Here is an 18,072-nt window from a genome sequence, read left to right as displayed (position 1 = left end):
AAACCATGGAAACAATGACTTTAAAAAAAAAAAAAAAAAGTTGGCAAAGCATCAAACAGCAATGTAACGAGGTTAATGAAGTGATAAATTGTCCAGTGAGTAGGCCTAAGTAGGTATCAAAACTTACATGTTGTCGATTCCCGAAACCGCATCCGTGTGAGGACGAAAAGCGCTACACTTCTTTTTTTTTTTTTTTTTTTGGCCCCAAACTTTCCCAACCTGTTCACAAACACAACTTTTCCATTGTTATCCTCTAATATTTCTAAACCTCTGCCCATAGCAGGGTTAACACGCCTGCACGGGCCCGACGCATCATCCACTGTTAATTCCCCAAAAACTGTTTGTGGATTCCTTATTTTGGCATGATTTGGTTTTCCGTGACTTATGTTGTTTTTTGCATGTTAATGCCTGAGATAGGGCAAGAGAGGGTGGGCGGGACTATAGGGGTATAGGGGCTGTCATAGCCCCTCGGGGATTGAGAGGAAAAGCTTTTTCTTTTTTGATAGGAGAAGGCAGATACTGCTGGACAAACTAGATGTAATTATAGACCTTTCCCTTGCGAAAAAAGACTGTCAGGATAGAAAAAGTAGACTTTAAAGAGGAAAATGTTGGACCTGCAGCACTTTTTAAAAAAAACTTAGCAACCCCTTATGAAAATACAACTATAAACACACTATTAATTTCCAAAATACAACATAAATTATACATTATTTCTGTCTTTAGAGGCTCACGGATGAATCCAGAGGCTGATACACTCACATTTTTTAATCATATTCAGCAATAACTCTGCTCCACGGTGTGTTATGATTGTGTTGGTAAATTAAAGTGTCAGCATTCATGGGGGAGAAGAAAAAAAAAAACAATGAAAAAAAAAAAAAATAGTTTTCACTCATGCACAATAAAGCCTCTGTGGTGCTTCCCATGTGGCTGTCTGGTTAACAGGTCCTTTTGTTCAAGAGAGGAATCCTGTGTTACATTCCCTCAGAGAGGAGAGGAAATGCAGACTGCAGCGCCATCCACAGGCTGACATGTGAAATGTCAGGTCACTGGTGGTACATAGTGGACAGCTTAATAGTTAATTTGGATGCTTTAAGTAATATTTCTCTAATTCTGCATCACTGAAGCAGTAAACGATAAATTCCCTGCGTAAGTGGAACAGTCTGCAGGGACTTGGCTCCAGTGAGTTGGAGATTCAAGTCCAGCCTCGACCACAGTTTGTAGAGTTGAGTAGCTGCAGAGGTGTCAGTTCACCTCCTGGCCACTGCTGCATGTCTGGCCATCACTCCACATTTGCAAATCTAAAAGCCCTTTATGTGTGTGTGGTTGTATTTCAGGCCTATACATGTAAAACTTGAGTGAATTTCCCCATCGAGGATCACTAAAGTTAATGTTACTCCACTTATATTCACCAACTGTTGGTCTTTAAAGGTCTAGTGTGTAACATTTAGGTGATTCTGTTTAAAGAATATGGCTGTTTTTATTCATGTATAATCACCTGAAAAAAAGAATCATGTTTATGTTATTTTACAAAAAGCCTTTTATATCTACAAGAATACTACTGCTAGATGCCACACAATTCTACACACTGGTCTTTTAAAGTTTCTGTTTATTCTGTTTGGAGGCTCAGATTCAGTTTGAAGTAAATCTGTACCAGACCTTTTCATGTTGCCAGTTGAAATTATGTTAATCTGCAAGTTGGAAAAGTTAACAAGTTCCAGATTGCAGTATCAATATTTACCTCTGTCACCAGGCACAATATAATGTGATCCAACACAACAGCTCTGCTATATAATGCTCAGTTTTAATTTACACTGTCCGAGAGGTTTTAATTTAACTTCATGTTTATTATTGAGGTTGTAGTTTGCAGTGGTGTTAAACTGGACTGCATCATACATAGAAGCACCTTTCAAAATAACGCACTCCTGTACAACAACAGCACTCACTACAATCTTAAAAAGTAGAAATATTACCTCTCTGACAGTCAACAAAACTGAAAAAATTTAAGCATCAAAGTAAAATTCATCACACGAGTGTATGACATATACATATAATATACATGCTGACGGGCTAATTATAAAAAACAACGATACAGTGAAGCTTTATAGTTCATTGTATAAGCGTTGTTTTGTTTTTTGAGGGTCATCTCTTCAAAATCCACTTGACTACAAATGTTGCCAAATATATCAGTGTTCATGTTGTGTTGTGAAAAAGAAAGGAACATTTTAGAACATTACTTTTATCTGAATGAAGTAAAGACATTCACATCGGGCTGCATGACTTCTTTTAATGGCTGTTTTCAAACATTTTCAACAAGCAAAAAAAAAACCCATACATTTCACTTTAGTATAATTATATCTATGTAACAAAAATAACATTTTTATTCATGATACTACTCAGTGTTACAATATTTTACAAAAATAAGAATTCTTCTAATTAATACTGATTGACATAAATATGCTGGCACAGTGCATCGACATCTGAATCTCTAAACTGACCACACATGACACATTTCAGGCAGTCGAGGAAAAATAAAACAGACACGACAAACACTTGAACAAACAGACACATAAACAACAAGACCTACATACAGTGAATATGCATGCTGTACAGAAAGCTTGTGACCTCATATTTTGGTCAAAATAATCCTCGTGTTTAAAACACATCAAAGTTACACGTTCACATTAAGCCGATATTCACAAGACTTCTTCCCAAGCAAAACTCAAACTGCAGTTGCAAGTTTGAACCAAGCGTTAGGTAGTGAAGCTGCCTACAGGCTGTCTTCAGGGCAATTCAAAAGATACAGGTAGATTTATTTAAAGTCTTGTTTTCTCAGGATACATAATCACTTTTTTAATTTTAGTTTAATTTGACATTCAGCATTAAACTAACCCCCTCAAGCCCATTTTATGAGCAGAATTCATGTGTATGTCACAATTACCTGTGTAACTGTAATGCAAAATCAGGTTGAATTTGTGCAAGGTTTACCAAATCTTAAGACTCCTGCAGCTCTGTTTACATATTACATACATTTACAGTGTGGATCTGAGACAGGACAACATACAGAGTAATTGGGAAAAACATTAAACTGCGAATTAAGTTAAATTAAAATGAAAATATGTAACAACAGCAAACTACTACACATCAGTACAGACTAAATCATAAACTCAGTTACTCAGTTAATTGGTATATGATATATCATCCATTGTGTGGACTGTACACATTCAGATTGTATCTGATGAGAGTATTTCAAATGGTACCAAATACTAAACATTTCACATGGACTGTAGAGCAACTCTTTAAGAGTAAAATGTCTCTATTCTCTTATAGTTTTCTATCATCTCTCAACACCAAATTTTCATCAGCAGAGGTGTTTTCTTGGGAAGGGTTCACACACCCGCAGGAAGTGGAAAAACCACAGGGTTGGGCCTTAATTTAGACCAAGCCCTCAAGCACATAAATTGCATTTTTCCTTCCCGTGAAGGATTTAGCGCATCTGATAAGGATGCATTGGCACAGTGTTGGTACAACTATGGACCTATTTAAGTTTTCTTGGCATCCGTTTATCTCTGACTGTAGTAACTACTGTCAGATCTAATCCTTAATGGATAGTCTGTTAATGACCATACCATTTTTATAGAGTCATTTCAGTGCAGTGCAGTTACGGCAGTGGGGAGCACACGCCATCCAGTGGTAAAAACATGCAACATCAAGACTTACAGCTTGAATAATGTTGAACTGTGTCCCTTTTAGGGGATAAAACAGTAGAAAGCTATAGATACAGTAGAAAGCTAAAAATAAAAATGCAAACAAACAATATTTCTAATCCACCTGCCACATTTATACACACATGTGCTTTATTCACGGCACACAGAGACAAACAACTATTCAGTCACACCTACGGGCAATTTAAAATTAAAATCAATTAACCTATTAAGTGCATGTCTTTGGACTGTGGAAAGATGCTGGCGTACCCGGAGAGAGCCTACGCAGACACGGGGGAGAACATGCAAACTTCACACAGAAAGGCCCCAGCCAGGAACCTTCCTGTTGTGAGGCGACAGTGCTAACCACTGCACTGTGGTTTATTTTATTCACAGTGTAGAACAGAAATAAAATAAAAAAAATATTTACTTACAAAATAAAAAGAGAAAAGTTTTCACAGATATCAGGAACAAAGCGCGATGTGAATGCCCCGGTGGTCTGCTGACAGTATCATCAGCATTTGTATGTACAGTGCATGTACAGAACAGAAAATTTTCATTTTCAGCTCTGGAAACATAGTTTTCTCAGTCTATATTCGCTTTTCATATTATTAAGATTAAAACCTTCATGTTGACTTTCAGAAGGCTTCTTGATGCCAGTACCTCCAAAACCTTTTTAGACCCTTTTAGGAAGGTGCATGGTACATAGGCGCTGAGTCCTTACCACAGTGGCCCGGTTCTGGCCTCAATTCCAACTCGTGGCTGGTGCTTTGCCACAGTTGTTGCTATCAAACAAAGGCACTAAAAAAAACGGGAGGCACAGGATGCAGTTTACATTAAAACACGCATAAAGAAACCTATTAAAATAAACTTAGCAGCATCCTAGAATCCACTACTTTTATAGCAACAAGGTTTAAGTTATACTGATCTACTGTTCACTTACACGTTGGTGCTCTTGTCCTTCAGGGTGGTGACTTTAAGCATAAACCTTTTGGTGCTCTGGCGGTAGCGTGGCTGGGTGAAGTAAAACAGAATGGGGTCCAGAAAGCTGTTCATGCTGGCAAACGGCCTGGTGCTCTTATAGATGATTGAAAATAAGTTTTTTGTCTCGCAGGGTGCGTGCAGAGTACGGATAACCAGGTACATGGTCTTGGTGAGGTGAAAAGGCAGGAAGCTTATGCAGAATACTGTCGCCACCACAATGATCATCCTCACGGCCTTGCCCCGTTTCTCCCCTGTCGCTATGGAGACACCCTGATATGACACCGGGCGGCAGAGGATGTGGGCCATGCGACAGTAGCACACCATCACGCCCATAAAAGGCAACAAGAAGCCGAGGCAGGTGAGAGCCATGCCGTAAGGATAGTAGTGTAGTGAATCACCCGGCGTGCTTAAATCGTAACACACTGTGCGGTTGCGTTGGATTCCCGTGGCAGCGAAGCGAAAAGTTGGCCAACACAGGCAGATGACCACCAGCCATACCCCTCCGCAGATACACCACACCATCCTGCGACCACCTTGCTTGTGCCACATCGCAAGAGGGTGGCAAATGCCCACATAGCGCTGCACACTGATGCAGGTGAGGAAGAGGATGCTGCCGTGGAGATTACTAAAACAGGAAAAGGAGAGAGAGAAAATACTTTTAAAGTTAAATCTTATTAAGCTGCAATCTGTTGTACTTCAGTGCAGTGCTGCTTCTTTCATACACATGAACATAAATGGTTTATTTGGAGATAACTGTGTAGAAGTGGAAAAATCATATGACTATACAAAACTTGCTGCCCAAGATGTGTGAAGCTCTAACGAGGTCTCAGCATGCTTCAAACAAAGTGTCTGCCCACTAATATGTACCGAATGGCTTCACGTATCCACTTTTCATGTTTACAACCACATGAAACATCATGAGAGACTATCAAAAAGTCAGTGCTGTTATTTGTAAAATGTATCTCAGCTCCCTCTGTGGAGATTTTTTACTCCACCTTCACGTTTGCCTTTAGGTGGTTAAACAACTTAGATCCTTTGAAGCATACTGAGACCAAGTAAGTTCAGATATGATGGAATACTTTCAACACACAGCTGTATACAGAGATAACCAGCCAATATTCAGTCAAGTATCTCACCTGTAGAACTGAAACCTGACCATTTTGCAGGCAAACTCGCCAAAGGGCCAGTAGTCATGACTGCCGTAGTTGTAGATGAGCAAGGGAAGAGACATCACATACAGAAAGTCGGCGATGGCCAAGTTCAGCATATAGATGTTGTTTCTGGACAGATTGGGTCGAGTCTTCCATATCTTAAGTATGACGGCAGCATTGAGAGGAAGGCCGAGCACGAAGACAAAGGTGTACACAGCGGGGAGTAAAATACGCTTAAAGTCCTCCTTGTAGGTGCAGGAAGAGGTGCCTGTCCCGCTAATGTTGCTGATGTTACCGTCACTGGCGTCTGTATACAGCTCTGTAGGGCGTTCGCTGGTAGAGTAGAAGTCCAAAGAGAAGCTTTTTGAGATTAACGTTTCCGTAGGGAAAGAGTTTGGCATCTTCACATTCTAGAGGATAGACAGGAAGAGATATGACGGGGATGTTAGTTTGTTGATGATATCAATATTTTAACATACATAACAGATGTAACATACACAGACTTAAATTCAGGTAAAAACAAATAAGCAAACAAACAGATTCAACATAAAACTGTGTGCATTATACATTGTCTATGTGTCATACATGTTTGTGTATGCACTGAAAACACTGTTTTTAGTTTGTCAGTGTCCATTTGACGACACGCCCTCCACCAGAGGGCACATGAGATCAGTTGTTGTTTGATTTGTCCTCAGCATGTCCAACATCACATGAAACACTGGACTTCACATAGAGAAATTCTTTTATCAGGTTCAATTAACCATCTGATACTAGAGCAGCGAAAGGGCCTCATGAACTCTCAGTCGTGATAAGATAAACTTGTATCGATCACCAGAGGGGAAATTGCATAACAAGGCACTGCTGGGATTCGAACCCAGGATCTCCTGTTTACTAGACAGGCGCTTTAACCAACTAAGCCACAGCGCCCTGTGAACACACCAAGATGCAATATTAAACAAGGATACAAGGCTATAATAAGGATATATTAGATAAAAACATATAAGTATTTAAATTACCTAAGTTAAAGCAGTAATACCATCAGCTGAAGTAGTAAATGCAATATAAGTATGACCCTATGACCCCAACCTGGGTGTTAAGTAGTAGTAGTGGTAGTAATTGCTAGGTTCTTACTAGAAAAAACAGCCCTGGGATAATGGCAATAAAATGCGAGCCAACCCATTATACTATGATAATTGAATCCCACCGTCATTTCATAACAAGTGGAAGCTGGACAGCTGCGAGTTTTGAAATGAAAACCACTGCAGACTCAGACATTGCTCTCCCACTCACAACTCACGCTGTCTGGAACAGATTGAGATTGATCAACAATCTCCATTAGTCTGCTCCCACCAACACCATCAATCATATCCATTTCCTTCATGGCAGCATGTGGGCGAGTAAGCGGCTGGCATAAGCCGCTTCCCGCGAAGCCTTGTTAGACCGTGACTCATGGCGTTTCACAACTACAGCCGAAAAGTGTGTGCATGCACTGAGTCTGTGGGTTTGTAAGAACGTGTTTGTGTTTGAAGTTAACACCTCCGTGTGGGTGAACAGTGTTTTCTTGAGAACACTGATTTCATAATTTCTGTAATTGGAGCGAAGGAGGAGGAGGAGGGCAGGACTATGAAACGATTCACTTTATTTACTGATGACTCAATTACAGCGTAATTTTATTTGTGAGACCAACTCTCTTGGTTATTTTAAAGCCCTGTGACATCATGACGGTCACGCAACTTTCTGAAAACAAAGTGTAGAAAGCGATGTACTCCATGATTCACAGTGTGTCAAACATGCAGGAGATTTTATGATGGAAGAGGGGCGCTCTTGTGGGGCTCGACCAGAGGTGCCTTTTATGGGCAGCCTTTGTGTTCAGACCTGCCTTTAGTGGTGCAACCATCTCTAATGAACACCACCTTTTTTTGTCTGACGTTGTTTTTTAAAGCTGAAATCGTGTAACCTGTAACTTTCCGTATGTGCAGCTAAGACGATGGTGGCTCTTGTTTGTGGAGTTGCGTCACTTGGTGCGTGTTGGTATTTGTAACGTTGGCGTGCATATGCTGTTATGTCACCAAGCAAGCAGTGACACATAAAACCAAAACTTTATATTCATATTGCTCAAAGGCTAAAGAGGTCATTTGTAGGTCTCCTTCGACTGTAGTATTACACTGCAATGTTTCCTGTTACATTACAATCTCACTGATAACGCTGATAACGAAGCAAAGCAGGAGTAACAGCTGTCATCTGCAAACTGAAGCAAGCACAGCTCTGATATCCATATAGAATATCCTTAGGAGCCTCATTAGGACTTCCACTGTGGTGGAGATAATCATATATGACTGGAAGAGGATATTGTTTATGAAAAAATAATGAAGTGTTGAGTGTCAATTTCTTTTTAAATTAATTAGGGGAAAGGGGCAAAAAGAAATGTCAAACCTCTTCCTGATCTGTTTAATCATTCGTGGTAGTATACAGATTTGCAGCGTCCATCTGGTCTACTTTAACTCATCGCCAATTTCATTTAGGCCTGCTTTGTACAGATGTCACAAAATGAAGTGGGCTAGATCAGCCAACAAAAAAACACGAACAGGCTTTGTACTTTACTTTATCAAAATTTGTCATGAAGCTCAGGATAAACTGGTATGAATAAGCCCAAATCATAACCCACGGTTGACTACTGACTTTAAAGGTTAATTCCAAATGGATTTAAATGAAATTATTCACCAATTGAAAAATGATTTAACAGCCATGTATTGTTTCTGTGTGGCCTTAATGATGACTGAGTTTCTGCTGTAAAAGTGTCCAATCATATAGAACAACACACAAAGAGTGCTCCTGAAATCTGAGGATTTGTATGTTTCATGCGTGTCATGTTTCCAATTTTCAAACACTCCAGAGAGTGAACAATAATTACAGGCCATATTTGTGTGTTTGTGTGTGCCTGATGGCTTCTGAGTCAAGTGTTTGCTCAGAGATACTTATCATTCCTCGGCGTATCCATTTCTTAACTGGCATTAATCTTCATTTAATATCAGTATAATACATAAACACATTAAAAGCACAGAAACACAGACAGACAGATATCCGCAGAATGACTCCAGAGTCAATATTTGTCGTCGGCATATTTAAGAAAAATTAGCTTACAGATGTTGCCAAGTCCTTAAAAAGAAATAAAATGATTTAGTGATCTGTGTTCACATAGATGCCTCAAACATCTGTGGTGGTTTCCAACTATAAATCAATCAATCAAACTTTATTTATATCTCACCTTTCAAGCTAATCAAATGTGATTCAAAGTGCTCTAGAAGAAACTGAAGGATTTAGTGACTTTTCAGTTAAGCAAACTTAACTGAAAAACAACCAAATAATGTTAAATGGAAAGTTGTGTGTGTAGTGAAGTCATTTCAAGCCACGCTTACTTCACCGGGACACTAATAGCAAACAGTAATTAAACCGTTGCTCACCGACATTTGCAGGAATTCATTGGGCTGTGTCGTTGTGGGTGTGAGGGAGTCATCACCTTTAGCTCTATGACTCAGTGGAGCTTTTTTTTTTCTGCCCACATAGCTGTCGAATTTAGGCAGGTTTCCTGAAACTTGTCCATACATCTTCTCATTAAATTCTTTCCATGGGAAAACTAAAATACTCTAACGTACTGTACTGAAGGTGTTGTAGTTCTATTATTATTTCGCTAAAATCTTTGAAATCTCTGGAGCTTGATTCTGGCAGTACGCAACCATTTTCTCTGAGATTTGTCTGATTGTAAATGTTACGATGAGCAAAGACTACAGATTACCTACACTGCAGGGGCAATACTGTACACCCGAACATTCAGCAATATGATCAAAGACAACACCACTCTTTCATGAGGACGTATGATAATCTGTTGAAATCCTCTTCCCTTAAAAGCATTGCACTGTTTGCATCTACAGTCAAAAGGTTTCTTGGAGAATGCGGGCATCGATCCCGCTACCTCTCGCATGCTAAGCGAGCGCTCTACCATTTGAGCTAATTCCCCTGCAAGAAGACACCATACAGCCACAGTCCTCCTCCTCCTCCTCCTCCTCAGGGCTGATATTACTGGCAGCCTCACTCAGCACTGTTTATATCTGTTCCACACATGCTTTGACACGAGAGACACGCTGCTGCATACTCTGTGCCGTCACGCCTGCCAGGCTCAACCGATGGTGACACAAGATTATTTATAAACCTGCAGGAATGCGACTGCAAGACATTAACAAGGAGATTAACAGCTGAACGTAAGACAAACAGGGTTGTAAATCAAACACCACATGATGATTTTTGCTACAGACACTGGCAAGAGAGTAACAGACAGAAACATACACACAATGGACAGATTGACACCTACAAACCATAAAGCCGCACTAATCATGTTTTTATTAATATTGACAAGGTCAACAAATGACTATGAGTAACGTGAATAATGTGAAGTGTTGCTCACAGTAACAAAACCACAGAGAATTACTGGCAGCTCTACTGCAGCTCCTGTTTCCAGACAACAGGCAACTGTCATGTGCTAATCTAACTAAACGACACGCACAATTAGCGAATAGCAGGCGAACATAATGGAGGGCCAGATATTTCGTTAGGTAGTTGGTGGAGACCAAAACAGAGTTTAAAGGATTGAACCTTTGCACTTAAATCCCCTCAAACAATTAAAAAGTGATAGGCCTAATATGTGAATATGTTTTGCTGCCCTAGGTGGTCAACACAGTTAATGCATGTACTACTGTATATCAACTATAAGTGAGTAAATTAGCAAGAATTAACTGAGAGCTACTAATATATTTAATCCTATGAATCTATCAATGAAGATTTGATTCATTGTTCATTCAAAACGATGTCTATTACAATCTCCAAGATCATCTCCGAGATGATATCTTTCTTATCTTTTATTGACTGTCTTCTTGAGACAATAGTTCAAAACCAAAAATACTAATCAGTTAACAGAGAAACACATTTAATTGTCACACTTGAGAGGCTGAAAATATTTGACCTAAATAGTTTGAAGGCTAAATGTAATCTACACACACACACACACACACACACACACACACACACAGAATTATAGGAGGGAGATGTTGAGTTTAGGAGAGAAAACAGGGAACAATTTAACCCTAATTACTTTCCCATCTCCGATCTCTACTGTCCCTGGCCAAGTTAATTAATGGTTCATAGCGTGCTCCCAGCTCTGCTCAAATATAACACACATTAATTCATGTGTATACACACATGCTGCAATCAAAAAAATGGCACATGACCAGGAAGGAAATAAAAAAAAAATAAGAAAATCACACACACATACAAAAACAGGCATTCAATGCAGACTTGCACGTACATAACATGCATGCCGACATCAGCACACAAACATAGACATCCTCTTTAATGAGATAAACAACAAACACTAGTTTATTTTCCCAACAAAGACAGACGCAGCTGCAGTGGTAAAATACACACAACTGCATTCTGCGCACACGGTCACAGCTCTCTGTCCTAATTAGAAGAAAACTAGAATTAGTTGCTCCTCGACTGAGTTGAGGATTTAAGGACAGAGGTTGTTGTTTGCTGTACAGATTGTGAAGTTCCTTGAGGCAAATTTGGATTTATGATAGCTAAATAACTCTGGCTTGACTTTGTTAAGCTTTGTTGATCTTGTTCTGCTGTCAATCCATGTAAATGTTTATTGATAGAAGCAAAAAACAGAGTCCAATTCATTGCAGTTGTAGCCATGACAGCACACAATGCTTCAAATGTGGACGTTGTTGCAAAGAAAGCATGGATGCTTCACACACGTCTACAACCTGGAAAGCGCAGAAGATCTTTACAATCACCACAGTTTCAAGTGTCATCAATTCAGCGTCCGACCAATTGTGAAATATGGTTACAATCTCATAAGTTATGAAGGAGTTGAATAATGGCCACAAAGTGTTTTTGCAAAATTGAAACTGCAGCCACGGAGGCATAACAAAACACTTTACTAATTGTCTTAGCTTAATATGGTGCAAGCTAATATGAGTCAATCACCCCTAAGGACTGGCACTGTGGCCATAGCACAGGGGACATTTTAAACCAATCAGCTGCACCATAAATAGATACATGCGTGCGATGAGGAAAGCTGATGTTCATCACAAGCACACTGCCTGCCATATGGCGTAGGGAGAATAAAACAATTACTTGCTGTGTGACGCTCAACTGCAATCAGTCAACGGTAATAAATAATAAATAACGTATAAACTCTCCACAGAGAGCATGGATTATCTATTTTTCCCCCACTTATACCTCTCACACCTGCTCGCTGTTATTGTACGGTACTGATCATGCTGCCCGCTACAGTGATGCACAACATCATTGAGTGGTCACCAGCTATTTGCTGAGGAAGAATGACAAATCAATGCAGTTAAATCACACTTCTATAACATTGTGTGTTGAGCTCAAGCGGCAACCTCTGGTGCTGTAAAATGAAGCCAAAGTGGAAGTGCTAAAAACTGTAATTCCTCGAGTGGCCGCTTGAGATAGGCTGCAGAAGTGAGTCAACACTCAGCCAAAATCCAACTTCACAGCAGAAATAAACAGCCTGGTTCAGACAACAGTTTGGGACTTTTTTTAAACTCACCCATTCAAATGATATTGAGGCTTAAAGTTATCCCCAATTACCAAGTACAGATGGCTTATTCGAGTACACAGGCATCATTCGATATCATTAAAATTAACGTATACGTGATGGAGAAACTGACTGGAGACCAACCAATATGGGATTTTTCAGACAAAGGTCAATACGGCTAACGATTTTAGAATAGTATCTAATTATTGTTTTCATTCTAAATAACAATTTAGTAAATTATATATGTATTTGTTTTGTTGTTGTTTCATTTTATTTGCATTTGTTGTATTTTGTTGCACAGAGTTGGGAGAGTAATGTCCAGCCTGATGTTGTCTTACACATAAAACAATGATCCCAGTCTCCTCTGCACAGTGAGGCACGCTGCTTATTAATGAAACAATGTTGTTTGTATCTGCAGCTATCTAAATTCATGTACTGGAATCAGATTTTCAACCGAAAAAAAGTAGATCGGTGCAGCTCTATTCAAAAATGATATAGATTACACACACAAAATTGCAGGGGACAAAAGACAGCTCTGTGTTGGTAACCATTTGCCGCAACTTGTGTATAGACATGTTGATGCGTGTTGTGGTAAGAATCTGGACTGGCGGTTTCATTAAGCGTGTGCAGACTGATAGACAGCAGTTCAGGCTGTTCTCTACATGACTCTTGCAGTTTCCACACACGAGGGAAGTGAATGCAGCTCTGATGAAACAAGTAAATTACAAAAACAGGACTGTGGTGGATCAGGCAACGAAACCTAAATGCGACTGCACTACAAGATTCCTTCTCTCAAGTTTCAACTAAATTGTCAATTTGTTTCACATTCTTTCAGTGTGTCTTCCTGGACATGTTTATCTATTTTTTGTTTATCTGGTGCTTCTGCTCTTACTTTATCATTAGAATAATAAGGGGTTGTTGATAACTATGTGCAAATATCACAGTAACTCACAAATATTTCAAACTACTTTTTCTCTTGGATGGTAGTTGTTATTGGTTTCTTCAAATGTTGATAGAAAAACATGTTTTTTTTCCCAAACATAAGCTGCAGTAAGTTGCTGTAACAGCTTAATAAACACCTCTGTTGATGCAAAAAGCTTAACAAAGCAGTAAATAGCAGTTACCCTGTGCCTTGTGGTGGCTGTTGTCATGGGTTTGTGGTGCAGTGGGAACGTGAATGTGGCTTTAGTAAAAGCAGAGTCAGTAAAACACGAAGACAGAGTGATTCCACCAATGCATCTCTGACAATCTGGGAGAATTACACTGTAGTTTTTCAACATTAGCGCTGGCTGCTATGGTTCCCAACTAAGACGAATTACAGCAGTGATTCCTGTAAATCTAACTTAGACCAGCGAAGTCCAATAAATCTTTGGAAAACTGCATTAAAACTACCATGTTTTAAAGGAGCCATTTGGCTGGCATTTTTGGGATGGCTGCCACTGAGCTCTTGGTTATTTACTCAGTGAGATAATGCTGTGCATTTAACTATGGTCCTGCTTCCCTCTCTCTCTCTAACCCTCTATCAAATCTCTGTCTCTAAATCAGTGTCACATTAGTGTGTTCCCAACCTGACAGACAAAACACCCACTGAAGCCGGGCAAAGAGGACTCTTTAATAAAAACAGAGTAATCATGCGAAAGTCCCGCGATGAGTGGCCTTTACACAACAGTCCATCTGAATGACTCTTAGTTGTGATGTCCGTTTTCACTGGAATTAGGTAATTTCCTTGCTGACAAGGTTTGACGGTAAAGTTGTGCAATATAAGCTTAGTAAAAAAACCTCAACTCGCTATTTTTCTATCGTTGATGTCACTAGTTGAAAAAATACCTATGATATACTGCTAGTCGAATAAATCAAGTCATCTGAAGACATTGTTAGGAAACTGCAACTTTTTCACCGCCTGACATCGTAAAGACCACATTATTAAAGTAATCAAGAAAATAATCACCAGATTTATACCACGAAAGAAAATGTTAGCTGCAGACCTACATGCAAACACAGATGTCACAGTATATTCTGCTGCACTTGGGCTGGCAGCTATCTTTGTCTCACCTCCACTACCTGAGAGGATGCTGTCTCCTGTTATACATTAGGATATCAGTGACAGCCCAGTGTTGCTCAACACTGTCCCTGGGCAGGGTATTCTCAGATGGCTCATACAAATATAAAGACAAAGGACTGCTCTGTGAACACACAGCCAAGTTGGCAGATACTGTATTGAAAAGCGAAGCTATTTATCATGGGTACAAGTTTCATATCAGTACCCATGAATATGAAGAGATGAACACAGAACATGGTGTCTGGCCTGTCCTTACTCTAATTCTCCTTCTCCTTTGAACTCTTCAAGCGATCAGGGACTAAAATTATTCATTACATTAAAACATTGTTTAACAGCCCTAAAGAACAAATTTTAACAAACAGAGTTTTGAGCTTTTATTATCCAGGGAAGTCTGATTTGTATCGAGTGAGAATAAATTGGCTTTGTATGCAGACGACCTTTTGGCTCTCCCCCTCTTTTACAATGTTTCCAACATTACAGTGCAGCTTCTGGTTTTAAGCTAAACCTTACAAAAAATGAGGTCCTGCCCTTGAATGCACAGGACAACTATATCAAGAAACTAACGAAATATTTACAATGGTGACCCTAGTGGACTTAAATACTTAGCCTATAGATAAGACCTTTAAAATGAACTTTAATTCTCCTGTAAAATGTGTATATAATGGTCAAATTCAATGTAATATATATAATATAAAAATTATTGTCCAGTCAAAATTCGTGAATGTAAACAAGACGCTAAATTTAATCTCTTGACAACAGCTAAAGTTTTCTCAAGCTGAAAAACTGTACAACCAGTTCACGTGAATAGAGACAGTTTCCCCAGGAACATTTTAGGCTCCTTTATATATCGTGAGCTGCTGCAACAAGCAGCAAACATTTGGCATCTTTCCAGTTCATTTTTATTATAATGTTCTGCAAAACCTGTACCTGCAAAATCCACACAGCTATGCTGTCATCAGGTATTCACACCTGGTTTGTGTACAGTAAAACCTCTCAGTGCCCTGAGACATGCCTCCCTGCAGCAGAGCCAGCCGTGGCATGCGGTACTGGTACTATTATTTCTTGATATAAAAAAATAAGCCCACGCTAATTTAATTGAATAGCAAAGCCTTATCATTATTATCCTCCGACTGATTAGACTGTACCTGCTCTCTGAGGGGGTTATTTATTTATTTGTATTTCTAATTTATTATCTTCTTGTTTACTGTTTTGATTGAGCAACTTGTTTTGCAAAGCTAATTAGTTTCTTGTGTGTTTATGCGTGTATGTATGTAAAGGGGGCACCACCTTAAATCTTGCCTAGGGCTCCAGACTGGTTGGGGACGGGACTGCCCTGCAGCATGTCTTAACAGGGACGGCGTTACACCGGGGCTAGGGGGTGCTATAGCCCCTCAAGCATTTTATTTTATATTTTTATTTATTTATTTTTCTTAAATTAAAAAAACATTAAAAAGTTCACAAGTAGCCATTCCAGGGGAGAGGAGCGTGTACAGTCCGTTGCGATGGATTGTTTTGTGATCAAGAAAAAAAGTCAATGAAGATGAATGAAAATGAAGACCAAGACCCATGTCTCCGAGGAGGAAAAAGGAAAAGAGAGAGTTTCGAAAAATGATTCTGAGAGAGGAACTTGTGAGCCAGGTCCTGAAGAAGCACCAGAGCAATCCATCGCTTCATGCTGCACTGCTGACACAGACACCGCTCCCTCTGACTGAAGCCAGTCACCTGCTGATGAACCAAGGCGGCCTCTTCTTCTGCATTATCCAACCACGAAAGTTGGACAGCAGGAGGGCCACTTCAATCGTAGATGGTATGAGGATTACAAATGGCTGGAATATTGTATTTCAAAGGAAACTGTTTCCTGCTTTGCATGCCGCCATATTTTTAATTAATTAATTGAATTATTAATTCCATTTTTGACCTTATTATGCTGTGATCCGAATCATTAGTGTGTGCACTTTACAGCCTATGTTATTCATTTAATTTCTTTAAGTTATGATGCTGTGATCCGAAACAATGTTGCCAATGCATGGTTGTTTGTCATTATTAATTATGCATATGGAAAAAATACAGTACACTACATTTTTGATGTGTTGTCTGCTTATTGGCAGGCGACCTTTGCACGTGAAACATTTTTGGCATTGCCTTGCGGTCACTTGTATTAGGCTTAACTAGTTTGTTGAATATCCTTTGGCCAAATTCAGTTAAAACTACTTTTATATTGAACATGCTCGTGCTGTGTATGATAGCTGCTTTTATTGAAAAAACGAGAACCTCCTTATAAAGCATTATTTTCTTAGCACCCCCACTTATCGGTCAAGCCCCCCCTTAGCACCAGGAGAGACAAAATCCTGGCTCCGTGCCTGTCAGTCTGTTCACTGAGGAATTTGATTTTTTTTTTTTTTTTTGGGAGGGCTGCAACACATCTGATCACATCAGGAAAGCTCATATCAAATGTGCAGTGACCGATTTAAAGTGCACAAAGCTTCCTCCAGCCATAACACAGAGATACCTGCCAGACTCGGGTCTTGAGTCAGTCAAAACCTGTTTGTTAGCTGTAGTTTCAGATGTCACAGTAAACATATGAAGGTTTAATCATGATACTAGAGATAAAATGCCATGTGGAGGCGTGTTTGGCAACAACACCACGCTGTTCCCCAATGGGAATATCATGTTCTCATGCGTTTCAGTTCTTTAGGGACGAGTGAGAAAAAGAGAACATGAAATAAATAAATAAAAAAAACTTACACAACTTACCCTGAATGACAGCGAAAAAAATAAACAAAGTGGCAACATCAACAAGTTGGCGACGTATCCATGGCAGAAGTCTCGTCCTTTTGTCTCCTCTGTAACAACAGAGAGCAGTTCAGCAAGGAGGGAAACAAGTAAAGAAACAAGTGGTGGTAAAGAAACCTCAGTTCAGTTGCTTTAAATCAATAAAAACCGAGTAGAAGTGGCTCAAACGCGTTGTTTCTCTGTTTCTCTGGACCTACATGCTGTGTCTGCTGCTGCTGCTGCACGTTTCACTGTTGCTACTGGACCACGCCGCGCACGCGCACTACTCCGGAACCACGCACGCGCCGTTAGCACGCGGCCACACGCGCGCGCGCGCACACACACACACAAATAACTGTAAGTGTTAGTTATTTTTAAACCCCGTTAAGTCAATGTTTTTTTTTAAAACCATTAACCCTATAATCACGAGTCAAGACTTGTTTTTATGTTAGGTGTATTTTAGAAGTACAAAAATAGTTTAATCACAGATCTAAATCAAGAAACTGCAGATAACCATAGCAACAGTAGGCCTCATGCCACTCACTGTTGACTTTGATGGTAAACTTATAAAAAAAAACAAAAAAAAACCTTATATTAATAGATTAATAATTTGTTTTTGTTTGTTTTTTTACTTGGCAAGTGGTCATGGCATATAAGCAGGACTATACCTAGGATCTAATTTATATCGAGGTCATCAGTTAAAGATTTAGGTTGCTAACCAATGACTGTATGTAAAGAATGGACAAATCCTGAGGAGGTCGGATGTGCTGCTTCTTCCATTGGCTT

General features: G+C 39.5%; 2 protein-coding genes and 2 non-coding genes across 7 annotated transcripts in view; all 4 read right to left on the bottom strand.

Annotated features, from left to right (window-relative positions):
• arhgef17 (Rho guanine nucleotide exchange factor (GEF) 17) overlaps positions 1-617 on the bottom strand; it is a 64,908-nt gene extending 64,291 nt beyond the window's left edge. The window contains exon 1 of the mRNA XM_019260984.2: positions 128-617. The gene's annotated coding sequence lies outside the window, so the exon portion shown is untranslated. The remainder of the gene's footprint in view (positions 1-127) is intronic.
• Positions 618-3,637: 3,020 nt separating this feature from the next.
• On the bottom strand, positions 3,638-17,609 carry p2ry6 (pyrimidinergic receptor P2Y6). Of its 4 annotated transcripts, none has more exons than XM_019260975.2 (5): positions 17,505-17,609; positions 17,260-17,357; positions 5,822-6,246; positions 4,645-5,310; positions 3,638-4,502 (listed from the first exon to the last, which is right to left on the bottom strand). In XM_019260975.2, the coding sequence occupies exons 2-5, from the start codon at positions 17,305-17,307 to the stop codon at positions 4,490-4,492; spliced, it is 1,152 nt and encodes a 383-aa protein (XP_019116520.2). In that variant the 5' UTR covers positions 17,308-17,357; positions 17,505-17,609; the 3' UTR covers positions 3,638-4,489. The 4 variants fall into 4 exon arrangements, with proteins under 4 accessions (XP_019116520.2, XP_027136706.1, XP_027136705.1 ...); XM_027280905.1 differs by having other exon boundaries at positions 17,269-17,357; XM_027280904.1 differs by having other exon boundaries at positions 17,260-17,552.
• On the bottom strand, positions 6,690-6,763 carry trnat-agu (transfer RNA threonine (anticodon AGU)). The gene has a single exon. It is a non-coding gene; the product is annotated as a tRNA-Thr (tRNA).
• On the bottom strand, positions 9,779-9,851 carry trnaa-agc (transfer RNA alanine (anticodon AGC)). Its single transcript has one exon. It is a non-coding gene; the product is annotated as a tRNA-Ala (tRNA).
• Positions 17,610-18,072: the final 463 nt, after the last annotated feature.

This window comes from Larimichthys crocea, chromosome VII (genome assembly GCF_000972845.2).
Source record: "Larimichthys crocea isolate SSNF chromosome VII, L_crocea_2.0, whole genome shotgun sequence".
Classification (NCBI taxonomy): Eukaryota; Metazoa; Chordata; class Actinopteri; family Sciaenidae; genus Larimichthys; species Larimichthys crocea.
This window is presented reverse-complemented; position numbering and strand designations above follow the sequence as displayed.